Below are 27733 nucleotides of genomic sequence, written 5' to 3'. Positions count from 1 at the left end.
CTTGCCCTGCCCTGGTTGCCTCTACCTGCCTCCTCCCGTAATTTCACAACCAGTCTTCAATCAAACAGCTCCACTCCAGCTGGCCGCCAAACCTTGCCGCAATGCATGTCGGGATTCGTAGTTTTAAATGGCCCGGCTGGCTTAGCGTACCAAAGGCATGGCGAGGGGGCAATTGGCAATTCCTCCTGGGCTGGGCTCGTGGTTCTTACGCGGAGCCCTGGATGTGTTTGTGGAGGGAACTCCCCCCAAGCACCTACTCTTTTGGGGAGGGCACTGAGGCAGACCATGACTACATTTCCCAGCCTGCACCGGGAAACGGGGCTCCCACTTTCTGGCTGCAGGTTCTCGGCTGCAGAGGAGCAAAAGAGAAAGCCGTGGAGGGAGAAAGAGAAGGAGGGAAAGAGGGAGAGGAAAGGAAGGAAGGGGGAAAAGGGGGGTTGGGAGGAAGGAAGGAGGAGAAATAGCAGCAGCATCTCTCGGCAGGAGAATTATGCATGCACTAAGCAAGCTCTGAGAGAATGGCTGTGGAAGGTAAGGAACTGCGGTTCTCCTGCCTTTTCCTTTGGCAAAGCCAGGGTTTATACCTTCCTCCTGCACCCACCTCCATTTCTTTTCCTCTGCACTCACCTGAGGGAGCAGGCAGGCAAGCACAGAGCAGCAGAAAGCGAGAGGAGGAAAGCCTCCCATCAGTTGCCGGGGGGGGGGGGAAGAGGCGGGCGAAAGAACAGGGAAACGGCCGGCTTTCCTTGCTGCGTTTTTTTGCAGAAGGATGAGGGGGCTCGGCGTGGGCTTGGCCGAGGTTGATGATGCCCGCACGAGCATGGAGGCGATGGGCAAAGCAGGGTCTGCCCCAATGCAGGATCGTCTCCGCCATCGTCTCTCAACCCCCGCTTCCCCCACCCACCCCTCACGACTGCATGCGAGGAAGGAAGGATGCCACTGCAGTTAGACCACCCCCATTTTATTTAGGTGACAATATACCTATCCTCCATTTCCCATTGTTTGGTTCCCCCCCCCCCCCACAGGCTCTTTTCCAAGGAAGGCCGCCCTTTTGGCCAAGGTAGCTTCATCTTTCCTGCTGCATGTTTCTGCTCCCATATGTACCTCAGGTGAAGAAGCCCCATTCCTCTTTGTCCCTGGCCTTCTTAGATTTGTTAGCGTTTCGCTCCTCCCATGAGATGCTGATTTTGTTTATTATGTTTCTGCAGTGCATTCATACAATTCATACATCCGTTCTCCAGCTTCACTTGGTTTCTGCACCTTCAGCTGCCTTTTTATAATGTGCCCCTTCCAATTTAGTTTTTAAAACTTAACCGTACACTTGGTGACAGTGCGGCTGAACATGTGCAGAGTGCCGTCTGTCTTAGTTTTAACAGAGGGCGTTGCAAACAGGCCTTGCTCTCAGCCCTGAGGGAGGGTTGGCTGTATTGGATCTGTTATGGAGGCCTGTCATCACCCATGCAGTGTTGGCAAGCGGTAAATGTGGACATCATTTTCAGTTACTCTGGAAAGGAAGTTTGAAATCTGTAAGGCAGGCTGGAACAATGTATTTTTTTCTAAACTGTTCTCGATGTGGCTGACCAGCCAGAAGTTCAGGAACTACATAAATTTCTTTCAGGAGAGCTGGAATGATACTGTGACTGTTTTAATGATGATCACTTCAAAAATATACACATGGAGGAGATGCTGAGTGTCCAGTGAGTTACAGATTCAGTTCATATGAAGGGTCTTGTGTGGCTTAACAGACCCGAGTTGAGGCCTAATGTAAGTGGCCGAGTATGGTGGTTCTCAACTTTGCTTCTCTATATGTTTCTGTCCCAGAATCCCTCACCACTGGCCATGCCTTATAGGCATCTGGAAGTTGTAGTCCAAAACATCTGGGGGAACCATAGCTTAAGAACCACTGTTACAGTCTATTTAATTTTACTGTTTTTATATTAATTATTTCATTAATGTATACCTTACTTTTTCCAAAAACTGGAATCCATGGCAGGTCGTAGTGGGTCAAAATACAGTGGTGCCCCGTATAGCGAGGTTAATCCGTTCCGGATTAACCTTCGCTATACGAAAACATCGCTGTGCGGGTAAGTAAAACCTATTGGAACGCATTAAACTTAGTTTAATGCGTTCCAATAAGTGTGCAAACTTACCCCTCCAGCGATGTTTTCGCGTCGGGCAGCCATTTTGGAGCCGCCGATCAGCTGATCGGCGGCTCCAAAATGGCTGCCGGATGACCCGAAATGGCCCCTATCAGCGTTTTCGCGCCCTCCCCTTGCTTACGGAGGTCGCGAAAACGCTGCGGGGGGGCATTTCGGGCCATCCCCGCAGCGTTTTCGCGTCCTCCGTAAGCAAGGGGAGGGCGCGAAAACGCTGATAGGGGCCATTTCGGGTCATGCCGCGGCCATTTTGGAGCCGCCGATCAGCTGTTCGGCGGCTCCAAAATGGCCGCCGGAGTCCCAATCGTCGCAAAGCGAGTGCGGCGATTGGGGCTGATCCGTATAGCGATCCCCAAAAAGGGATCGCTATACGGATTTTTCGTTAAACGGTGCACTCGTTAAGCGAGGCACCACTGTAAATACAAAGAGTGCTTTGGGTGGTGGTTGCTCAATAGCCAGATCAACATGGCAAACATGCCTTCTGGGGATAAGTTTGGAAACCATTGGGTTTATAATGTTGTGCTTCAAACAATATAAATAGTATAAAATCATACAATGAGTTTAAAATAATATGGCTGTTGTGCCATTTCCCCCTCTCACATGATGAATATGGCCCCTTGAGCTGTATGAGAAGCTCCTTTTGAAATGTTCAAAAGCAGCTTGCATGTGACTACAACTTCTTGCCCCATGGACATATGTACAATATCCATTATTGCTCCTTGGGCATACGTACATTACCATATAGGTAACACGTTGTATTCCTTTAAAAATGATCAGTAGAAAAGTTAGCATTGCAGCTAGACAAAAGTATGATGAAAAGACCAATGTTCAATGAAAGTCAACATGGAAACAGAAATATGTACAGAAACAGCCACCCCCACTTTCCAATTAAATGCTTATTTTGTTTCTCTTAAATGAATCATTTCTGTCCAGCTGTCAGGAATGGGCACCTGTCCTCCAGATGTTGAGTTCTAACTCATAGAATTGATCGCCATTAGCCATTTTGGCTGTAGCCAGATGAACATAGTGTATGGTCTTTCTTTGAAAACAGGGAAAATTTGTAATATACTACTTGATGTATACTAGGATCATGGAGACCTGAGCTAAAATCATTTAGCCACAAAACTCATTGAGTGATGGGTAAGCTAGTCACTCTCTCAGCACGGCCAATCTCTCAGGCTGCTGTGAGGATAAAGTCAAAAAAAGTGGACAGCTGTGAGGATAAACATGAAAGGTAGAGAACATTATATGATGTTTTGCACTTATTGGGACAAAGAAGGAGGTGGAGCATCATTATTGTGACTCATGAAGCTTCTTGTTGGGTATGTCACAGCAGCAGCCACATGGGTTTGCAGGGTGGAGATCCTTTGGGCTGGCTCTGAACCTCATATAAGCCCCAGCAGTAACCAAGAATGAATCATTCCATCATCTTAATTAGGCAACTGGGTTTTATCTAAATGCTACGCCCATTTAATTGGGTTCTCCTCATGCCTGGCATTCAGATAAACAGAAACTGTTTTGACGCTTACTCTCAGCCTTTGCCTGCCTCACCTCTGTGACATCACACTCAGGAATGCCCATTGGACATGAGATGCCTCTTCTCTGCTTCCCTTTCATCATCCTTTTTACCATCTTTATAGCTATCTGTTTTAATTTATCCTACTAGTTATTGTATCTGTTAATGTTTATATTATTTTATTCTTATTGTGTTTTAATATTGTGTTGTTTGTCTTGTTGTTGTTAGCTGCCCAGAGTGGCCCGACTGCCAGATGGTGTGGGATATAAATCAACTAACTAACTAACTAACTAACTAACTAACTAACTAACTAACTAACTAACTAACTAACTAACTAACTAACTAACTAACTAACTAACTAACTAACTAACTAACTAACTAACTAACTATAAATGTGCCCTTGTTGCCAACTCAGTGAGTGAATGATTGTGAGTTATTATTTGCACTTGAAATCTCTTTCCCTTTCTTTGACTAAGCATTAACTTCTTCCCCATCTCATCTCTTTAAGGAAGAGTTTGGTCTAAAATTAAACACACCTTAATTTTATATCCTGGGTGCTAGAATCGTTGTGGTGACAACTTTCTGTATCAAAGACCGAGAGGAACGTATTTCAGGCATCAACAAAGGGAGGAATGAACTTTCTTGGCATTCAAATCGAGCCTTACAAACAGGAAGCAAACTGTTTTCAGAAAAATTTGAAAGAGATAAAAATCCACAGTTGGGCAATACTTTTGCTGGAACAAAACCAAGTGACACACACACACAAAAACTGCATGCTCTTTGAGTTGTCTGGGATTCTCCGTGAGGGAAATTAGGAAGAACAGGAGCATCTCCTAAACGGTCTTTCCTTAAAAACATCCACCTGCACCACCCGGTCCTCTCAGTTATGCTCCTCCAGGTTGCCATGCCGAGGAGGCCAGGAAGTCTTCAACTAGAAACAGGGCCTTCTCAGTTGAGGCCTCATCCCTGTGGAATGGGCTTCTGGTGGAGCTACATTTGCCCCCCTCCCTCAGAGCATTCAAAAGGTGCTTAAAACAAGGCTGTTTACTGAAGCCTTTGAGAGCATCCTCTCTTCATGTACAGTGGTCATGTGGCCAGTGCGACTAGACATGGAACGACGTTACCTTCCCACCGAGATGGTACCAGTTTATGTACTCGTATTTACATGCTTTCAACCTGCTAGGTTGCCAGGAGCTGGGACAAGTGACGGGCGCTCACTCAGTCGCGTGGATTCGATCTTACGACGGCTGGTCTTCTGACCTTGCAGCACAGAGGCTTCTACAGTTTAACCTGCAGTGCCACCACATCCCCTTCATGTAGTAGTGACCAACTAATTTTATATTGTTTGTTTGTCATGGTTCAATTTTCTCTTGATTTTTTTGATGACAGCTCTATTGATTATATGTGTGTTTGTTTCTTATTATATTTAGATTTATTTTATACAGTGGTGCCTCGCAAGATGAGCGCCCAGTTTAACGAGATCGCATCACGACGAAGTTTTTGCGATCGCAAAAGCGATTGCAAAACAATGTTTCCTATGGGGGAATTTCGCTTTGCGATGATCGGTTCCCTGCTTTGGGAACCGATTTTTGCAAAACGACGATTTTCGGCCAGCTGATCGGCGGTTTCAAAATGGCCGCTGGGTAAAAAAAAATAGCTCCCCGCTCTTTTCTGGGACGGATTCCTCGCTGCACGGGCAGTGAAAATGGCTGCGCTATGGAGGATCTGCACTGGACGTTGAGTTTCAAGCCCATAGGAACACATTAATCGGGGTTTAATGCGTTTCTATGGGCTTTTTAATTTTGCTTTACGATGTTTTTGTTCTACAGCGATTTCGCTGGAACGAATTAACATCGTAATGTGAGGCACCACTGTATTATGTTTCTCTCTGGATGTAAATCATCCAGAGTAGTGTTTACCGTAATTGGAGGAGTATATTGGATGGATTGGTGTGCAAGCGGACCTGATGTTGTAACCAGGAGGCCTGTATTTTAGGCCCAGTCTCATGATGGAGATTGAATAAATTAATTACTGTAAAAGGCTGCTGTACTTCCCAAGCTGGGTGGTGGTGAAACTATATTTTGAAAATGATGTTACAGTATATGGATTCATTGCTCTGTACAGGGGTTGATTTTAATCAGTCCAGCTGTTTTTGCTCCAAAAGTGGCTTTTTTTTCTCTGTCACTGGGACGACTTCTATTTTTTTCAAGTTGGAATAATTTAAATCCCACATGGGATTTTCTCCATGTGGCTAGTTGTGATATGTTCATGTAAAGACGTGTATTTGTCTGGTATTTCAGTGACATAGGTGGTTGAGGCATGTTCAGGTACAGGGAAGCATCGCCCTACATTCTTTCATCTTCTACAATCATCCTTCTATTTCTTAGTTTTTTAAAAAACAATCTTATATATATATATGAGATTATGGTAGATCATCTTATCACCTTATTGCTGAGTCATCATTATTATTATTTCCCGATATTTCATCGTCGTTTAGTCGTTAAGTCGTGTCTGACTCTTCGTGACCCCATGGACCAGAACACGCCAGGCCCTTCTGTCTTCCACTGCCTCACGGAGTTGGGTCAAATTAATGCTGGTTGCTTCGATGACACTGTCCAACCATCTCATCCCGATATTTATACTCCTGTTAATTCCCAGTCAGATCAGCAGAGGTGGGACAAGAGAAGGAAGGAAGGATTGGCAGAGGCAGGACCAGAGGAAGGAGGGAAAGAAGGGGAGATGTGGGCTGGAATGCAGCTTGCATCACATCAAGTATGAATGGTGATCTTCAGAATCAAACTGCAGCCCCACTGATTGCAATTTCAAATGTAATACAGGCTGTAAATCAGATTGGAGCAAAGTGTAGCCACACCCTAGGTGAGGAAGCACCAAGATTTGCTTTTCTTGTCCATTTTGCAGCAGATGTTAATTGGGGCATGGGTGCTGGTGGTCAGATACCAGAACCACCCATTACTGAGAACATGCTGGTTAAAAGAGATGGTGTGAATTGCTGGAAGCAGTTGTGAAGATTGTGCCTGTGCATGTTTGTGTGATATAAAGTGTGCTTCTAATTTGAATGCTGCAAAACAGCTATACTCCTGATACAGATATTTTGGGAACCACTGGTTTGAATAAATATGGATTTGATCAGTTACATTAAACACTGGCAGCACAGTAAGAAATCTGTGTTTTGTTTTGTTTTAAAATAATGACATCAGTATTGGCCTGATTTGGTTTGTTTTAAAGCATTCCAATAGGATCAGCATTGGCTTGGTTTGGTTTGTTTTAAAGGAGGCATTCTCAAAAAATTTTTTGGCAATGGCCATAACATAAAATGTAAAAAATATAGATGGAATCAGGGTTGTATAAGTCTCATAATGAACCCTATAAGGTGGTATGTGGAGAATTGTTTCCAGTCTGTGCCCACTTCAGATCTGCCAGGACCCCCCCCCCCGGGGGGCCATATGTCCCCTATTGAGAATGGCTGTTTTGAAGTGTTCCATTTTCTTATTTTTTACATTTGCAAAGGGACATTGGGGAAGGCAGCTATGAGGAAGCATCCAGGCTGATTTTAAATATAAGTCCACTGAGAGAACTGGCTAGGTAGATCTATTTTTAGGCCTTAAGATATTTCCACAGTGTTCCTTTAAGTGCTTGTTTCCTTTTAGTCAAAGTGAAAGAAATAGGTCACAGCTAGTAGGGAAGAGCTTTTTGATCTTTGTCAGAATGTTTGCAATTATTTTCTCTCTGATGCATGTATAAAGAATGGAATTGGGGGAATAGATTAAATTTGGACAAACATATATATATATATTTAACTGAACACTGAGATGGGCTAAGAGGCTGTCAGCTGGCTATTTGGTACAAGTGCCATCGTGGACATTGTGTCCATGTGTCTCAAATACTGGATTGTGGCTGGGTAGAAGGTCAGGGTGTTGGCGGCATGAGGCCCACAGGATAGGACTTGATTCCAGAAGGCATGGCACTGGCAAAGCTGGAAAGAGTATTGCGCCAAACTGGAACATAGAGGATTTGGGCAGTTGGTAGGAAGCCTGCTCTATGCTAAAAATTGTGCTCTTTCCCAGGGAAAAATGTGTGTAATTACGTATGTGAAAGCCAGACTTGCAGTAAAACATTAGAGAGTAAATTCTTCCTGTTTAGGGTTCCAGCCAGTCAACAATGACCTATTTTTAAGATCAGTCTGTTCCTTTTCTCTTCCAACTGGCCCCCAATCTCTGTTTTTTTCCTTCCTATTCCATCTTCAAAACAGGCATTCCGTGGCCACTGTTCATACATGACCTTCATTGAATGGTTGGCGTGGTGGAGACAGAGTTTGGAAGTAACTTGTTTGTTTGTTTGTTTAGCTTGTATGCCACACTGATGAGTGGTAAACACTACTCTGGGCAGTTTACATTCTAAAATATCATAACATAACATAAAACCAGTCTTTAATAATACAGTGGTGCCTCGTATAATGAGCGCCCCGTTTAACGACGAATCCACATACCGATGCGGATTTTGCGATCGCAAATGCGATCGCATTGCGATGTTTCCTATGGGGAAAAATCGCTTTGCGATTTTTCCCCATAGGCTACATTTTCCCCCAGCTGACCGGCGGGGGCTTCTGAAGGACCACAGGGGAGGGCTCCCCTGCGGTCCTTCTCAAGCTCCCGCCGGTCAGCTGGCCGAAAAAGCCGGTGGGCAGCCAGCTCGCTCCTCCTGGGGCGGCGGGGGAAGGGAAAGGGCCCTGGCACGGCCTTTTGCCTGGCTCCCCTTCTTCCGCTCCACCTCCTCTTCCTCTGAGGAGGAGGCGGCGGGCGCTCAGCCCAGGGCCGGCGGCGAGCGGCGCTTTGGCCGGCTCGCTCCTTCCTGGGCAGCGGAGGTGGCGAGCAAAGGGAAAGGGCCGGGCGCCTGGCTCCCCAACTCCCCCTTCACCATCTCCTCTTCCTCAAAAGGTTGGCCACCGGCCGGCTTGATTTTCCCGGGGTGGCGGAGGCGGAAGGGAACAAGCCCTGGCGCGCCGGGCGCTTGGCTCCCCGACTCCCCCTTCACCACCTCCTCTTCCTCAAAAGGCCGGCCACCGGGGTGATCTTCCGGGGTGGCGGAGCCGGAAGGGGGAAGGGAAAGGGCCCTGGCATGCGGGGCACTTGGCTCCGCCTCCCCCTCTGCTTCCAAACGCCGACAGCCGTTGGCTTGCTCTTCCCTTGCCGACGGAGGAGGGGAAAGGTGGAAGGGAAAGGGCCCTGGCATGCGGGGCGCTTGGCTCCGCCTCCCCCTCTGCTTCCAAATGCCCACAGCCGTCGGCTTGCTCTTCCCTGGCCAACGGAGGAGGGGGAAGGTGGAAGGGAAAGGGCCCTGACGCACGGGGCACTTGGCTGCCGTCTCCCGCTTCACCTCCTCCTCTTCCTGGGAGGCTCCTTCTGAAGGGCCCGCTGGCCAGCTGGGGGGAAATGCCAGCTGATCGGCGGTTCCAAAATGCCCCCCCCCGCTGTTTTCTGGATGGACTCCTCACTTACCGAGGCGGCGAAAATGGCCGCCCCTATGGAGGATCCTCGCTGAACGGTGAGTTTTTGCCCCATCGGAATGTATTAAACAGGGTTTAATGCATTCCTATGGGGTTTTTCTTTCCGTTTAGCGATGTTTCCACATAGCGACGTTAATCCTGGAACGGATTAACGTTGCTATGCAGGGCACCACTGTATACTAAATACTCACACCACAAAGGAACACATAAAGCTACCCACAACAAATGAATAAAAAATCCAATCTATGGCAGATTGGTAACATAATAATGGCTGTTCTGTGCTTTCTTAAGATACAATGCTCTCAAAGGTTTCATTCGACAGCCTTGTTTTGAGCATCCTTTAAAAATTGTGAGGAAGGTGGCCAGGCACAGCTCCACCCATTCCAAAGAGATGGGGACATGTCTGAGAATACCCTGTTTCTCATTGATGGCTTCCTGGCTTCCCTTGAAGGGACAACCTCAAGGAGCATGGCTTGGAGGGATCAACTATTGCAGGTGGAAGTTCTTAGGGAAAGATGCTCTGACAGTTGTTCTGGGGGAGTGAGAAGAGATGGCCACAAATCACTTTGTACCTGGTCATCTGAAGTCATTGGCGCAGCAACACAGGTGCTGTGTGTTCCCTTCCCCCACCCCCTGGCCAATTCCCCCACTCACCTGCCATTGTGCATTGCTTGGTCCCTCCTTGTTGCACAATCTTCCAGTTCCGGCAGGAGCACGGACTTCCCTTCTCTGACTTCTTCAGCAGCTGCCCACTCAGACGAGGAGGTGAGGCAAGGATTCCTGCAGCACTGCCTGTAGGCATGTTCACTGTCCGGGCATTTACGATGCCAGAATAGGGCTACTGTGTGACTCTTAAACATTTATAGTCAGGCCCAGGGTGGATTTGATTTAAATCATAATTTAAATCAAAAAGTCAGGTGTTTTTGGCAATTTGAATCGTCATTTAAATCATGATTTAAATCAGTTTGATTTTTGTCCACCCTGCTCAGGCTGAGGTTAAGCTTAGAGGTGCTGGCAGTGATGACTTGGGACTGACCTTGAAGTGTGAGTGGACAGCTGTATCATACAGTTGTTTTAGCTTTTGTTTGGAAGCCCCAAAAACAGCGTCGCAAAGCGATTTCACCGTAAAACGGAGCGATCGCTATGCGAGGCAGCACTATAGTAACATTTGCCTGGCTTCACACCATCCTGTGTTCTGCGATTTAACAAATGTTAAATGAAAAACTCCATTCTTCATTCAGTTTGTTCTCTTGAATATGTTTTGTAGGAGAACAGCCAGTGACTAATCTCTCGTCACTAAGCATACCATGATAACCCACTAAAACAGATCCTGATTTAAAGCTATGTAGCGACAAAAGCAACAATCAGATTTTAAAATTTTGTTTACATTTGTGTTATAAAAAGTCTGAAAAGGCCTATTGCAATTCTGTATAAACATGATTTGTTCTTTTTCAGCGAGTTACAGATTTGCTACTACCGATAGGGTGTGCCGTCAGCAATTATGAACCAGAGCAGCATGGAGTGAAGGGTTCAGCGCTCGGCTGTGGGAGGCAAAGAGATATGCCTTTGGGAGGAATTTTCAGTGTCTTAACAAGCACATCGACTAGTTCAAGGCACAAGAGGGAGAATCAGCAGCTTAATATGAAATGCAGAAAAGTTCACAATTAAAATAAATTGGGAGGTTGCAGGTTCAGTTTTAGAAAATGAACCTTACTATTTTTAAAGATACTGTTCCAATTTCAAATTAGAACTGTCATTGCAGGTCAGATATAAATGGAAAGAAAGTTAAACCTGCAGAAGACTTGTCAGTCTAAGCTTTTGGTGCTGATGGAGCCTCCTAAAAAGCTTGTACTTAGGTTCAGCTGCAAAAGGTATTGGCAAAACTTTGAGTGTGGGGGACATTGAACTCTGTTCTCCAGTGTTATATATTTAGCTATATGTATGGAGCTATGAATCCAGAAGTGCCCAATTAGAATTTCACTGGCCATAATCCTATTGGTGTATTCAGTTCTTCCTTCCTTTCTGGCAACAAGATGCTTCTGGGAAATCCATAAGCAATAGCCCTAATTTTTTGTTGCTTCTCAGCTACTGACACTGGAGTTGTAAGGCACACGAGTATTACCCCTGAAATGTAGAGGTAGTAGTCTCTTAGCTTAACTCATTACCTTGATCTCTAATTTTGTTTTTAACTGTGTATAAATTAGGTTAGGATCCCACAGATAGGAGGTGGTTTGCTTTTCACGATCTAAATCATAGTGGGATCCTAAAAAGCCAGAGAGCAGATTTAACTCCCAAGTACAGTTGTGTCCCTTTGTGCAATGGTTCTCCAAATGTGGGCCTTTTGTAGCCAGTACAGCCAAGGCTCAGGGATTCTGGGAGTTGAAGTCCAGAACATCTGGAGGGCCAAGGACAGAGAATCATTGCCTTTGTTCCCACTTTTCCTGTCCTTCATATAAAGCAGGAGTGGGTAGGTATGGTCTTTGGACTGCAGCCCCACAATCCTCCATCATTGTCCATGCATGTTTCAAGACTGATGAAAGTTTATGGGCCAATAAACATATGGAGGGCCAGAGTTAGCTACTTTGACATAAATGAATGATTGCTATTACTTTCTTTGAGAGATTTCTGCTGTGGTGAGAACAAAATCTGTCTTACATCCCCATGTAAAGGTTGACGGGGCGTCACAGATAGGGTGCAGTATTCCCCAACTTTTCTTTCCATAGATCTCCCATTGGAATTATGGGTGTTTTCAAGTGCCTTGATTAAAAAAAGTGTGTCCGAGTCTCTCTTTGATTCATTTTGTATATCATATATCCTTCTATTGATCTTCACTGTAGTGGAGAATATCAAGCCATTTAATACAGTATAATAGTTATTCATTTAGGACAGTGGTTCTTAACCTTTGTTACTCGGATGTTTTTGAACTGCAACTCCCAGAAACCCCAGCCAGCACAGTTGGTGGTGAAGGCTCTGGGAGTTGCAGTCCAAAACTCCTGAGTAACCCAAGGTTAAGAACCAGTGATTTAGGACATTGAAAGGCAGCTGTTATTGTGGTTTGATTTTTAAATGTCTAGAAGAAATATTTTTTGCTATGGCCAAAAAAAGAGAGAGAAAATCACTAATCTGGAAAAGCAGATTTCCATGGTGAGATTTGTCTCCTGCTGTGAGATAACACAATGCAGAACATTTGTTAATCCTCCCTTCACTAATCTAGGTGCACTTTCCTTTAAAAATAAAAATCAGAAAAGCCACTCACTGCTCTAGTGTAATTTTGAACTGACAAGACCAAAAGTATTTCATTATATTTTAGAAGTGAGAACTAATATTATGTAGGTTTTCACTTGTCCTAGAAGACATACAGCTTCTAATTCATAATCATTTTCAAAAGGTGTGCTGCAATAAATAATTAAATACCGTTTCCCTGAAAATAAGACCTAACCTGAAAATAGGTCCTAGTATGATTTTTAGGATGCTCATCATATAAGCCCTACCCCCCAAATAAGCCCCTGTTAAATGGTACCACCACCACTGCGCAACAATCAGAAGAAGATGGCATGACTGCATTTGAATAAATGTAGATTGTTGTAAAAAAAATCCCTTGAAAATAAGCCCTAATGCATTTTTGGAGCAAAAATTAATATGAGACCCTGTCTTATTTTCGGGAAAACACAGTAGTCACACACACACCTCTTAAAGCTGAAAAATGCATTCAGAGAAGAGGTTGCCCAGTATGGCTGTGATTTCCTGTTCTGGTTGTGCCTTCTTCCAGTTAGTTTCTGGTGGGGGCAACTCTTTTGACAGTGGCCAAAATCCTATTGCATAGTTATACCACTGTGAGGCAAAAGGCAAAACTTGCAGCAAATTCTCACTTGCAGCTAATGAACAAAATGTGCCAGGCTGGTGGGTTGGTCTATGCCCAAAATCCAAGCAGGGACTCATTAATTATCAGTGAGAAGCTACTGCAAGTCAGACCATTTGCCTTCTACAGGCAGACCTGTGGAATTGTGTGTGTGTGTGTGTGTCTTTGTTTACCATCCTGTTTTAATAAACTCTGATTGCATACTTCAGTAGAAAAAATGTATAAAATTTGTTTGCTTATATATTTAAGAAACTTTCATCCAACTTTCCTTATATGATAAAAGTCCATGAGAAAACACTGCTGCAAATAATGCCTCAAAGTTTTCAGTAATAAAAAATAGGTTAAATAAATCAATCAAAAATGGAGGAAGGTCCCTGATAGCTGAAACCAAAGATCTACACGTGGCATGGATAATTTCAGAGGGGCCAAGAGATACTTTCTTACCCACTCAACCCATTGCAGACCCCCCCCCAATGAAACCAGAAGTACAGTAATAGATTCCTAATTTTGTAAAAGGCTATTGGGAGAAATCAAGGTGTATGTGTATGCTGGGGATGTACCTTGTTTTCAAGGTGAATTGTTATTCCTGGAGGCTTTCAGGAGCGGTTTTCCCCGTTTTATAGATTTTTATTTTTTTTTGTCAGAGGGGGCAACGTTTTCCTACAAAAATGGTTGAGAGTATATAGACTAAGGGCTGCATGCTGTCCTCCCTGATCTAAGTAGTAAACATGCAGTTTTCTCTATGTTGTTATGGCTATACACATATGTACATGAAGGCAAATGGTAACCCTACTGTAGGAAACTGGGTGCTTCCATGTAATGTCCGGTGGATCTGTCATATGGAGGTCTTTACTCAAAGGTCAAGGTATGGGTTGGCGAGAAACCTGGGTGCTCATGTGAGGGGTGTAAGAAGGGATGATCAACCAGCGGTTAGCTCTTCAAACTAACAGCTTATTGCAAAAGAGAATAAAGATATGAGCAGCTATTCAGGTGACACTTTTGATTAAATTGAGGTAGAAAACAAAGAGTTTGGGGGAAGGTGGAGCTTGTTGACTTTTTACTATAATAAATATCACCTCTAACTAGCAGAGTCTGCACACAGCCTTATATACAGTGGTGCCTTGACATACAAACTTAATCCGTATTGGAACGGTGGCTGTAAGTCAAAACGTTCGTAAATCAAAGCACCATTTCCCATAGGAATGCATTGAAAACCAATTAATCCGTTCCACCGGCAGTGGCGGCGGGGGAAGTCCAGGAGTCTGAGCATGGCCGGGATCGCCCGGCGCAGCTCAGCTCCCAGCAGCGGTGGCGGGGGACCTCTTAATGCCTTCCAGGGCTTCTCTGCTGCCATGGGAGGCATCTTGGAGGTCCCCCCGACGCCGATCATGCCTCCAAAGCACAATCGGTGGCAGCGGGAGACCTCCGGGATGTCTCCCATGGCAGCAGAGAAGCCCTGGAAGGCATCCGGAGACACAATTGGCGGCCTACGGACTGGAAGGGGGAGCCGGGGAAAGCGCCAAATTTGAATTTGAATTTGGTGCTTTCCTTGCTTCCCCCTTCTGATCCGTAGGTTGATTCTCCGGCCGCAAGTCGATTGGAAATCTTGCGGCCGGAGAAGTCCCGATCTCAAAAAGTACACACATCGAGCCGTGCGTAGGTCGAGGGTCCACTGTAGAATGTATGTAGATAACTTGACCTGCGAGGAGATGGGTTGTCATTTGGGGCTTATCAAGGTACCAGCATTAGAGTAGAAGGGCAAAGTGCTTTTATTATCTACTATAAGAAGAATAGGTAGAATGGGGCATTTTAATTGTTTGACTCAATCCTTTAATTAGCACTCGGATGCTTTTTAAAGGTACATTAAAATAAAAAATTCACACAAATGCAAGTGTTACAGCACTAACTTTAACATTGGGCGAAATCCTGTTTATCCTGCTGATTACAAACCACCCACCTTGAACACACTACATTTTTATCAGTTCTATTTTAATAGTTTGGTAAGATTTTTGTTTTGTTTTGCGGATCTGAAGATCCCAGGAAACTGTTTTTCAGCAGTATTGTGTTTCCCAAATACAATGGCACTTAAGTGCAGTTAATTAAATAACACAAATTCAAATAACAGGTGGGGTGTTTTTTTAAAAATACAATCCTTAGAAAAATAAAAAAACAAAATTATGTGGTCCGCAAATTGTCCCTGCCCAAATTGTAACAAATCAAGTGCAGTTCTACTTGCAGCTTGGAATGAAATGGTTAGATAGTGCTAAGAAGTGCCTTTCTATAAGCACTCTTATACTTCTGTCTAAAAAGATAATACTTGTCTGAATCTGTCTGAAAGAAAAACCCTCTTACTACTGTGGTGCCTCGACTTACGAACTGAATCCGTTCCAGAAGATGGTCGTAACTCGAAATGGCAGTAAGTTGAAGCACCATTTCCCATAGGAATGCATTGAAACGCGATTAATCCATCCCGGCAGAAAAAAAGGCACCCCCCAAAACAAGGGTCTCTTCAAATTGGGAGAGGCCGTGATGCCTCCAGGCTGAACGCTCAGATGTCAGGGTTTCCTATCTGTTGAGATCCATTTCCAAGGCCTTCAAATCCCGCTTGCAGATATCCTTGTATTGCAGCGGTGGTCTCCCTCTGGGGTGGTTTCCCTGCAATAATTCTCCATACAGGAAATCTTTTGGAATCTGACCCTCAGCCATTGTCACAACATGCCCATCAGTAATGTATACATGCTAAAAATTCCAGGCCATTCTAGGACTACTCTATTTGGAACTGTGTCCTGCCAGTTGATAACCAAAACTGTGTCGGAGACAACACATATGGAACGTGTTCAGCTTCCTCTTCTGCTTTGCACAAAGGTACAGGACTCACTGCAGTACAGAAGTGTGCTTAGGACACAGGCTCTATAGATCTGGATCTTGGTCTGTGCTGTCAGCTTCTTATTGAGCCATACTCTCTTTGTGAGTCTAGAGAACATGGTAGCTGCTTTGCCAATGCATTTATCCAGCTCGACATCTAGGGAGAGAGTGTCAGAGATCGTTGAGCCAAGGTACACAAATTCATGAACAACCTCCAATTCTTGTGTGGAGATGGTAATAGAGGGAGGTGAGTCCACGCCCTGGCCCATGACTTGTTTTTTCTTAAAGCTGATTGTTAGTCCAAAGTCTTGGCAGGCCTTGTTAAAACAATTCATGAATTGTTGGAGGTATTCAGTAGAGTGGGCAACAATGGCTGCATCATCTGCAAAGAGGAAGTCCCGCATGCATTTTAGTTGGACTTTGGTCTTTGCTCCCAATCTAGAGAGATTAAAGAGCTTTCCATCTGATCTAGTCCGGAGATAGACACCTTCTGTTGCAGTTCCAAAGGCATGCTTCAACATGACAGCAAAAAAGAGGGTGAACGGTCCCGCTGATGAGCGGAGTTGCAGAGACAGGATTCATTCACTTCCCATAGTAGATAGAATAATGGATCTCAGCAAAGTATTTCTAACTGCAAAGCCAATACCATATTCCCTGGTCTCATTCAATGGTTTTCCCTGCCAGAAGAATAAGAAGTTTTTTTCTTTGACAGATCCAGAATCTGGCAATCTCGTCTCTTGCAGGGCAACAATTTCCATCTCCAGTCTACACAGTTCCATGTCGATGACAGTTGTCTTGCACACGTCATCTATTTCCTGCAGGTCGTCAGAAAAGCTGTACAGTGGGCTCTCGATTTATGAACTTAATCCGTTCTGGGAGGAGGTTTGTAAATCGAAACGTTTGTAAATAGGACCCAAATTTTCCATAGGAATTAATTGAAAACCCATTAATCCGTTCCAGCCAAAGAAAAAAAATACCCCCCCCCCAAAATAAAAAAAACACAGCATGCCAGGTCGGAAGAAAACCAAACCAAACCCCAAAACAAACATCAGAGAAAGTCCTGCGCTGGGACTGAAAAAAAAAAAACAGAAAAGAAAAAGAGCAGAAACAACCCCCCATCCCAAATCCACCTTGCAAAAGCCACCCAGAAGAGTTTTTAAAAAGCAGCACCCTACCTTGCCAGTCCAAAGCCTCCTGCGATGGCACTCACTCCCCCCAGCTGCAGCCAAGGTGGCGGTGGGGCCTCAGCCATGGCGGAGGGCGAGGCTGGCGAGCGACCAGAGCACCCTGGCCAGTTTCAGCTTTTCGACGCCGCAGCAACCCCACAACTCCAGAGCAAGGACAAGCCCGCGGAGCCAGAGAGGTGTTCCCTCGGTGCCTTCTTGGGGCTGCCCTCCTGCTCTTGCGGAAACTCCAATGCCAGCAATGCTGGCAGCAGAGGTGAGGGAGGGGAATCCCGAGGAAGGAAAGGGCAAGGAGGGGAGCGGAGGCACCGTGGCAGAGCCGGAGGGAAGAGCTGAGGAAGAGGGTCGCCGGAGGTGCCGGCAGGGGATTCCTCCATGCTGGGAGGCGAAGACTCCGGGCGGAGCTGGCTCTCCCGTGCGCTGTGGAAGGCGGGCGAAGGTCAGGATGGAGCCGTCCGGCGAAGCAGCCAAGAGGGAAGCCGGCCCAGCTCTCCCTGGGGCAGCGGAAAGAGAAAGGAGGGAGCCGATTTCTCCCCGGCCACCCAGCTTGCTTCTCATTTGGAGGTGCAATGACCTCTCCCACCATCAGAAGTGGCCCCTGGTGTCATGCTCTACGCCAGTTGAGCAAAGACTTATAACTGGTAACTGCTGCTTCCCATGTTGTTTCAACGCTGTATGCGAAGCTGGATTGTCCTCTCCAGAGCACAAAGCCTGGGTAAAGTAATATGGAGGATAGGCTGTTACCCAAGCAGCAAATCCCCCCTCTCCACGTCACTGAAATAGTCCAATGGAAAGGCAAGTTCCAGCGACGTCACAGGAGTTGCCAGAATGACATGAACTGCCTATGGGACTCTGGCTCCGGATTTTGCCTCGAGGTTAACTCCTGAAGCCTTTTCCATCAGTGGATATAACCACAAGTCAGTGGAGGTTTGAATTCGGAGTTTTCCTCCTCCTAGTTGGGCTGCCTTCCAAGGCTAATGAGCCCTACCTACCCAGCCTGCTTCCTAATAGTGCAGAGGTAGAGACCAGCTGTTAGCATCATACCAAAGTCTTGGTTACGGGGTGGATCCTTCCCCAGCACTGAACTGCTGTTGAGTTTCCTATAGTGTTGCTCACAGTGGGAAAAGAAGGGTAGACAGACAGGCCATTTCTGGTGATGTTTCCATACATCTTGGGGTGCTCCATTAACAAATCCCTAAACACTGACGTTTCAACTAAAATGCTTATGGGCTGAGGATCACAATCAAAATACTGAAGGTTTAATGGGAACCAAACTTCATTCCCCACCCTAACCCCTTCCATTCCCAGAGTCTCATGCAAAAGCATCAGAGAAGTTGCTGGACAACCATCATGTGGCCTGGAGAAGCTCCCACTGTTGCCCTGGTATATCTGACTAGTCGGCTAGTCTGGCTTTCTAAACACAAGCCACTGACAAAGTGCTGGATGAAGCTGCGTTTCATCTTCCATTTCTGATGATGGTGTCATCCCTCCAATTTCATATCTTCTTCAGAGTTGTTGTAACTTATGGCCACTGGTGATCCTTCCCCCCTGCCTATTTCAGTCCCCAAATTGTTAGAATACTTCACCTGATGATGGTGTCATGCCTCCAATTTCGTATCTTCTTCAGAGTCATTGTAACTTGTGGTCACTGGTGATTTCTGTGGAGCAATACAAAAGCAACTGCAACATATTCAGTGCAATAGAATTGACTTCCTCCCCCTGGTTGTCTTGTTTGTGGAAAGGTCTTCTTGGGTCTTTTCCTCTTTCTTCTTTTTATGTGTTGATGGCAAGCTGTTTTCCTCTCTTGAAGACATGATGACTCTACCTAAAGTCTCTGCTGGACCAGATATTTATAAAGTTGACAAAGTGCCACCACAAAGTGTGGTCAAGGTATTGTTACCCGGTGTGGGGGTGTCATTCCCAAGGTTGCTAAGCCACATGGGTGTTGTAATCTACCTGCACAAACATCAGTCCCATTCATGGAAGGCAATAGGGCTGCAGCTTTAATGAGAAACTGGGGAACAAACCTTTTCAAGGGACCCATCGGGGTAACTGGGCATCTGATCTTCCAGTTCTATGATCAGATTTTGGCTCCACCTGTCATCTTCGATGCTTTTCAGGGACGTCCTCAGAAACTATGGAGGACAGAATGACAGAAACCAGACATTTGGATTACAGGGGCCTTGATGTCTGCTCGTAAGATGCCACAACCACAGTTTCTCCTGCCAAAATGCCTTTAAAATGCCCTTTGAAAATAAGTTTTTTAAGAAATTGAGAATATTACTTATCACAGGATCTGAAGTCAAAGCGGGTAAGCACTCTCTTGATCTAGTCAGAAGCCAATGGGCTGTCAACCCAGAGAGCCCAAATAGACCAGTTGGGTCTCCTGGGTAAATACTGGTGGAGGGCTGTATTCTGCCACGTCCCCTGTCTTCTTCACCAAATGTCTGTAATCCTAAACCTTTGCTGCTGAAGGCATAGGACTTCATAGGTTCTTCCATTTTATCCATTGGGCCAATGGAGAAGAGATCAGACCCACCACTACCTGGGATGTCAAATATAATCCTGCCCCCCCCCCCAATTTGTGAAGATAGGTCTTTTATAAAAAGAATGGCTCTCAATTGCTCAAATATTTGCATTACAACAGGGATGGTTTCAAATATTATACTGCTCTTGGAAAATTCATTTATCTCTTGGATGCTATGGGCATTAAAACCAAACTCAGGACAAATTAAGAAGCTGGGGTGGTGTTGGCAGTGGGTAATTAAAGACTCCAGAGATTAAATTGTGCAAGCCACTTCACCATTTTGTCATCCAATATGTTCCTGTCCTTCCTGCACTTCTTTCCTCATTTATTTTGTTCACCTTTAAGAATCTGTATTTTTCATTTGTCATCATGTGGCTTTTGTATTCTAGATTTTATGCCTTCTTGCATTCATTTGACTCAGTACTTCTTCATTGGTTACACTCTTAATCCAAAAGAAAATTTCTTTGCATCCCACAGTAAATCCACATTTCATGTTTCTGTCTTTTTTCCCCATGTCCATGATTCTCTGCCACATAGCAGAAGTGAGGATACGTAACACTATGCCAGTGCATATTAACAAAGCCAATTCTGAATGCATGTTTATTTATTGTATTTTTCATCTTAAGAAATCTGCTTTGGGACATATCCATGCAGACTTTTATTGCATGGTTTTCACCCCACCGTTCCTTCAACCTGAGAAACTAAATGACTGTATAATAGCTGTTGATTTTAAGCGTGGTCTCTGATATAAATGTTAAGCCTCCTTTTTAAAATCTGCAGTTCTGGTCAGGATTGAGGTGTACTTGAACATGGCTTTGAAAAGTTGGGCCAGCATGTCAAGCCTGCAAGCATGTAATACTTTCTCCTTATCTCCGAGTTAACAAATGGCAGTGGGCAGATTTGGTCCCTGGGTTTCTGGTTGCTGGCTTCTTCTCTGGGGGCAATGCTATCTTCTTCAACTCAGGTTGACTAAGCAAAACAGGAATTGCCTCTGTCCCATGCTTATCGCTGGAGAATTGCCAATATAAGAGATTCCAAGCCAAACTAATTCATTAATCAAGCAGACGGCTGGTGAATTCTGCTCTGTCTTTCTTTCTGCTATCAACAAAGAGTGGGAAATGATTGTTCAAACTCTTGGACGTAACACAGTTTATTCAATAACAGGTTTAAATTGAATTATTTGGATTAGAGTTGATTTAGTCCTATTGATTCCAGTAATCAGCTTTAATGCAAGTATTTCAGCTTTGCTTTGGATCAGACTGTCCCAAATCTGGCTCACATTGATTTAAAACCTGAGTCGTTTTCCATTGAATAGTCTCCCACAAACCCAGAGTTTCAATTAGATATAGAAGATATAACTGGAAGGATCATTTGTATCAATTCTTCTTTTATTAGGGATGTGACAAACACTCTGGCTCAATTTAAATTACTGTGGAACGTTTGCTTCTCTAGGGAAATTGTGAATTGCTTGGCTAGTGACTTTTGGAAGTGTAAGAATTTAAAGTCACCTGGAGCCTTTGCCAATTTGCCCCAGTCTTTTTGGAACTTGCTTCTCGGGAGAGCTAAGCAAGTACTCTGGATTGCTGTCATGAATAGCTGTGTACGATCTCCCAGGCAGAGGAGTGCCTCCGGAGAATGATGTGTGTGGCTTGGATTTTGGCATCTGCTACAAAGCAGTAATAATCTTGGCATTAGTGTTTGCTGTAATGGCGTCATCATCGTCATCAAAAATCATGTATTTGGAGCCTTTGAAGGCTTAACTGAGAGAAGAAAGGAGCATTGTATAAAAAGAACATTCAGATAATGGATATTCAGATGGTGATAGAAAGGGGACAACTTCATATGTTCCAGATGACCCTGTTTAGAATGCTGACTGCACTGTCTGCTCCTTGTCTATGGTTAAGTGCAGAAAGGCCATACTGGCCCACATCACAGATTTATCTAGTTCAATGCTCTATTGCTTTGGTACCTAACTCACCAGTTAGCCCCCAGGCAGGACAAGAGTGCAAGAGCATTGTCTTGCTTACATACAACTGTTGTACAGAAATGTACTATCTCTGAGATGTGAGGTAATATTGTTGGTGTGGGGCCAAAACTCCAGAGTCTTAAAGAAGCTCTGGTCTCAAGAAAACCACTTAGAGTATGGTTGAATGTGAAGCTTGGCAAAAGCACTCTGTTTAAAAGACAAGCCTTTTTGTCTTAAGGACACTAGTTATACAGAGCCTCCTATCAGACTGCTTCCATTCTTCCCACTTAACTTTAGCAAAGTAAGAGACTTAGACGTGGGGAGAAAACAACATGAGAGAGCTCTTAGTGATTATAATATAGTATATCGGTTATAGCTACACATATATACAGTGGTGCCTCGCATAGCGAGGTTAATCCGTTCCGGATTAACCCTCGCTATGTGAAAACATCGCTGAACGGGACGGGGAAGCCCAAATTGGCCGAAAACTCACCGTTCAGCGATGTTGTCCATAGCCGGCAGCCATTTTCGCGCCCTCGGTAAGCGAGGGCAGGGTGCGAAAACGCTGCGCGCCGCCATTTTGGGGCTTCCGGCGGCCATTTTGAACCCACTGAACAGCTGATCGTCGGGCTTCGTTTTGCGAAGTTCAGTAAGCGAAACGCTTACCGATCTTCGCAAAGCGATTTTTGCCCATAGGGGCCATCGGTATGCGATCGCATTTGCGATCGCTGAAACCCCATCGCTATGGGGATTCGTCATTCTACGGTGCGCTCGTTAAGCGAGGCACCACTGTTCATGGCAAGATACATTCAGAGCAATAACATAGAAGTAAATGACCACCAGACTTACTGCTGAGTGGCAAGGCCTGTTCTGTCTCTGTTACATTTATTTACATTTATACACAGAACAACCAGTCACATTTCTCCATTACAGCTATTCTTGTTAACAATCAAGCATTACATCATCTTGTTACATCTGCATGCTGTAGGTCATTACATTGGCTTTTACCTTACATACACCAGTCTGCACTTCATTACAATATTAAAATTTAACTCCATGTTCACCAAAAGAACAGAGATCCTGACAAATATATACCCGTGGTTGTCTGTACCCTTCCTATATTTTTCCTCCATTTCCTCATTTTGTCGACATGATTGGCCATTTCTACATATCATGGCAGCAAGTCCAACATTTTAACTATATGCTGTTCGGAAAATAATACTTAATCTGTCTTAAATGTCCCAGATCCACTCCCGTTTCAGCTTTAGTGCATGATCTGTGTTCTATAACGGCTAGAAATAAGGGAAAGCTTTTCTCATCCACTTTCTCTACGTCTTGTGTCCATCTAACATGTCATCTCTTATTTGCCTTTTATTTTTAAGCTAAACAGCCTGAAATGTTGTGATCTTTCCTTGTAAGGGACTTGCTTCAACCCCCTTGATTGTTTTGGTCTTTTCTGCTACAGCCCCCTTTTAAAAATGCAATGTCTAGGACTATATATAGTAAAGTGTAGTTATCAGGGCATGTGTTTTTGGACTGCAACTCCCAGAATTCCCCAGGCAGCACAATGTAGTTCTCCACCCCCAAAGACATTGAAAACCTATAACATTAAATATTTTATTACCAGTTTTTTTCTGTTATTCCTTTTCTGTTTACAGCCAATGCACGATCTACCTTTTTTAGAACGGGTGAATCAACATTTTCTTTTAACTGTCTACCACAACTGCATGATCTCTTTCTTGGCAATTTACTCCCTGATCAGATCCCACCAACATATATAGTGGTGCCCCGCTTGACGACAGTAATGCATTCCAGCAAAATCGTTGTACAGCGAAATCGTCGTCAAGCAAAATAAAAAAATTCCATTGAAATGCATTGAAAACCGCTCAATGCGTTCCAATGGGGGAAATGCCTCACGGTCCAGTGAAGATCCTCCATAGGGCAGACATTTTCCGGTGCCTGTCTTGTGAAGAATCCATCTTGAACATAGTGGGGAGCCATTTTGAAAACCCAACGATCAGCTGTTTTTGATCATCGTTAAGCGAAAAATCGGTTCCTGAAGCAAGGAACCGATCGTCGTCAAACGAAAATCGCCCATAGAATCGTCATCGTCAAGTGATTTTGTCGTATAACGAGGTAATTGTCAAGCGGGGCACCACTGTATATGGAGTTGAGATGTTTCCCCACTATGTGTACATCTGCTTGCATTCAACCTCCTTTGCTATTTGAACGGCGAGTTCGGAGAAATATTTTTGCAGCACTTTTTAAGCCATCTTTATTCTAAACCTCCTAAATCATTGGATATCATCTGCTAATGTGCCTGCTTGATGGGTTTCTCCTAACTGCAAGTCATTACAGATCTTTATTTATACTCTCCCATTCAAATAAATATTTATTCTTACTATCTGCTTTCTGTTCTTTAGTCAGTTACCACCCAATATGTCTCCTTTCCTCTTTGTAGCCCTTTTGCACATTAGGGAGATGTTGGGGATGTTTTCTTTACAACTTTGGGGAACATGCATACACTGACAATTTGTACAGTGTATTTATATACCTGCCCAGAAGCACATATTCTCTGGGGAGCTCACAAAACACACAACTTTAGAATGGAGTGTAAAAAGACACACCATGTTTAAAAACTGAAGCACAGATTTGAAAACTGACATGGCTAGATTGTGGGATATGAATTATCAGAAAGACTTGGATGAACGAAAAGTTCTTTGTCGGAAGCTGAAATAAACACAAAGTGTTAGGTGAGCTTCTTTGAAGAATCTGCTCCGTAATTGGAGCATCATGCAAGAGAAATGGATTGAAAGAATTGGTTGCACATGACATGAATTGACTCAGTAAAGGAAGTTTTGTCCTTTAGTTTTCAAGAACAGCTGGTCTCCTTGTGATAGGACCTTTAGGAGGGCATTAATTGGTAGGGCTGCCATGAGTTGGAAATGAAGGCACGTAACACCAGCATACACAGAGAAGTATTCTACAATGTGTAGCTTTCCAGGCATGTTGAGATAGAATGCCCATTGCCCCTGACTAGGGGTAATGGCTGTTTAAATCCAACATATCTGGAAAGCACTGAATTAGAAAAAGCTGCACCTGAGTTTTTTAGTTGCATTTATGGATGTCTGAAAGACATGATGCTTCCTATGGCCATCTACATAATAGTAAATTATTCTAAATGTGTTTGAATGTTCAGTTGCTTTATAATAGGTGGAATGAGAGATTTTTAAAAAAATTAAGGATATGGACCATAGCTCAGTACTATAGCACATGTTCTGCAGAGTTCTAAATCCAGCTGCTTATCTCAGGTAGAGCAGATGTTTTGAACAAATGTTGAGATCAACATTCATAAAAGTTTTGAAAGTCTGATGGTTGTTGTGGGTTTTTCAGGCTCTTTGGCCGTGTTTTGTTCTTCCTGACGTTTTGCCAGTCTCTGTGGCCGGCATCTTCAGAGGACTGGAGTAGAAACTCTGTCCATGCTCTGTGGAAATCCCCTTGACTTCTTGAAAGTCCCCTTGACTGACTGAATTCCATTGATTCAATGGGATCCATTCTAACTGGTTCTGAAAATTGGATTTATCCAGTTCCAGCCCTTAGCATGTTCAGATATTATAGAATCTGGTGGTCTGAACATGCTTAGAAAGGACTGACTAGCCTCCACCATTTTATCACCTTCTTCATGTGGTTGTCACCTTGTCCAATGAGGTTGTTCTTGCTTACGTATAGGAGGTCCTTGGTAGTCGTATGATCCTTTTCTCAATGCTGGATCTCCAGTGCAGGATGCAACAGCATTGCTTGATGGATGGGCCACCTCTACTCAAAGTAGTTTTCCACTCTGAAAAACTTCCCTGCATGATCCTCCATTTAAAAAAAAAAGGTTGAATAAAAGGTAAGGAGAAGGACCTATTTTGAGTCCCTGAAGACTCAAGTCACAGTAAGTGAACTTGGATCATGCATGGGAAACTTGTGAGTGTCAGGTTGGTGTTGGGCTGCAGTTCCTATTGTCTTAACCAGTGTACAGTAGTAATAATCTGATTTGGGCAAGAAACTGAAGGAACAGATAGCTTTGAAAGCATGTTCATGTTACAAAGAGGTGACTGGAGCAGTCTTTTCTGGTTTGTGCAGTCAAGACTTCAAATAAATCCTAAATCCTAAAGACTGATCACACAACAAAGCAAACTTATTTGCATAATCTGGGAGGTGAGAAAAACTCCTGCTGTGACACTCAGGGGCTTCTATTTGTTCAGGATTTTCCTTTTCTAGTCACAGAATATCTTTAATGTCTCTTTCTGGCTTTTGAGTAAAGCAGGTCCATAGGCACTTCATCAAACATTCTTAATTTTTATTTATGAGGAACTAATACAGTTAGTTAAATAACAAAACCTATTTAGAAGTGAGACTGTGCAAAGTACAGAAATATACAGAATGTGGCTAAGAGCTTTCAGCAGTAGTATAATAGCAGGAGATGGGTTTGTTAGAGGTAGATGGGTATTATTATGGTATTATTATGTTAGATGGGCGCAGACCACTGGTTCATTGGTTCATACTGGTTTATCCTTTGGATGAACAGGTGTTTGGTGCTTCCCAGCCATATCACCTCTTGTGGGCAGTGCCTGGAGGAGGCGGGATCGAGAAGCTGGGTTGTGCCTCTGAGTGGGCGCCCATTGGAGGGGCTGGGGCTGGGAACTGCTAACCACCTGTTTGTCTGAAGGATGGACTGTCGTGAACCAATGAATCATCTCTACCACTAACAAATCCAGTGGTTCATGCCCACCTCTAGTTAGGGGGAAAAGCAGCGGTAGCACAAGGACACAAGGTGTTCTAGGAAAACTTTTCTTTCATATGTGTTTGTTTGTGTGTGTGTGTGAGAGAGAGAGACAGTTGTGACATAATGTTTAAACTGAAGTACAGTGATGCTTCGCAAGATGAATGTCCCACGCAACGAAAAATTTGCAAGACGAAAGTGTTTTGCAATTTTTGGTGACTTGCAAGACAAATTTTTCTATGGCCGTGCTTCGCAAGACAATCCCCCCCCCCTTTTGGGGGGTTTGTTTTAAATCACACAACCGTTAGTACTGTGCTTCACAAGACAAAGTTTTTGCAATACAACACAACTCGCGGAACGAATTAATTTTGTTTTGTGAGGCATCACTGTACTGCAGTCAGTACTCTGCTCATGATCTCAGTTTGTTTCCAGTGGGTTCAAAATAGTCAGCTCAAGGTTGATTCAATCTTCCATCCTTCCAGGATTGGTAAATTGAATACTTTTAAGTGTTATGGGGTGGTATATAAGCTTTGCTCTTCCATCCACGTCCAGGGAGGTTAGCTACAGTGCTATGGACTATAAACCTCTTGATGATATTGTGCACAGTGGACACAGGATCATTAAGATCTCTGGAGATGGACTTGTAGCCTTGAGATTGTTGAGGTTTTTCCACAATTTTTTCTCTCAAATCCACAGACAACTCTTACATTCCATTCTTTACTCCATGCTCAGTGTCACACACAACACAAAGGTTGAGTCAACTTTTCTTCATCTTAACTAGTTGCAAGTGTGATTACTCTATGGCCCACATCTCTTATTTGCGACAGGTGTGTCTAAATACAAATTAAAGGAGCATCACATGCTTGAAAATCAGTTATTTCTTACAATTTAGACAGAGTGCCAATAATTTTGGCCAGTGCATTTTTGGGATTCTGTGTGGGATTGTATCAAATTTGACTTTTCTTCTGTTTTTTTAATGTTGTTCCAAAGAAATGAACATGTGAGTACCAAAACATTTGCAACTGCAACAAATTCCTGAGAGAAGGGTTGCATTTTCTGACAGAATTCAAGGGTGCCAATATTTTTGGCCATGACTGTATGTATATGTATATATAAAGAAAGTATGATTACTCCATCCTGGCTTTTATCCTTTTGTCCTATACAGGATTTATGTTATCTATTATGAATGAATGTATTACTTAATATAAGCCAATTAGGTGCGGTGTCACTAAACGATGACAAATCTGGGAGAAGGATTTCCTCTGTGTAATCTGTATTCTGTTTTTCATAGTCTACAATGGATACATCTGTGACAAACCCAGACCTACTGGGATCTGTCACACAGTTACACTAAGCTGCCACCAACCA

At 44.0% G+C, this 27733-nt stretch overlaps 1 protein-coding gene across 6 annotated transcripts in view; it reads left to right on the top strand.

Annotated features, from left to right (window-relative positions):
- Positions 1 to 310: 310 nt before the first annotated feature.
- Positions 311 to 27733, top strand: part of SAMD12 (sterile alpha motif domain containing 12) — a 292500-nt gene continuing 265077 nt past the window's right edge. For 3 of the 6 annotated variants that reach the window (XM_078391613.1, XM_078391614.1, XM_072999276.2), the window contains exon 1: positions 311 to 531. In XM_078391613.1, the coding sequence (XP_078247739.1) occupies positions 519 to 531 (13 nt within the window). In that variant the 5' untranslated portion in view covers positions 311 to 518. The remainder of the gene's footprint in view (positions 532 to 27733) is intronic. The other 3 variants (XM_078391612.1, XM_072999275.2, XM_078391611.1) reach the window with 2 other exon arrangements.

Source organism: Pogona vitticeps, chromosome 4 (genome assembly GCF_051106095.1).
Source record: "Pogona vitticeps strain Pit_001003342236 chromosome 4, PviZW2.1, whole genome shotgun sequence".
In the NCBI taxonomy this organism is placed as follows: Eukaryota; Metazoa; Chordata; class Lepidosauria; order Squamata; family Agamidae; genus Pogona; species Pogona vitticeps.
The sequence above is the reverse complement of the archived record's forward strand: the minus strand, read 5'-3'. Positions and strand labels throughout refer to the sequence as shown.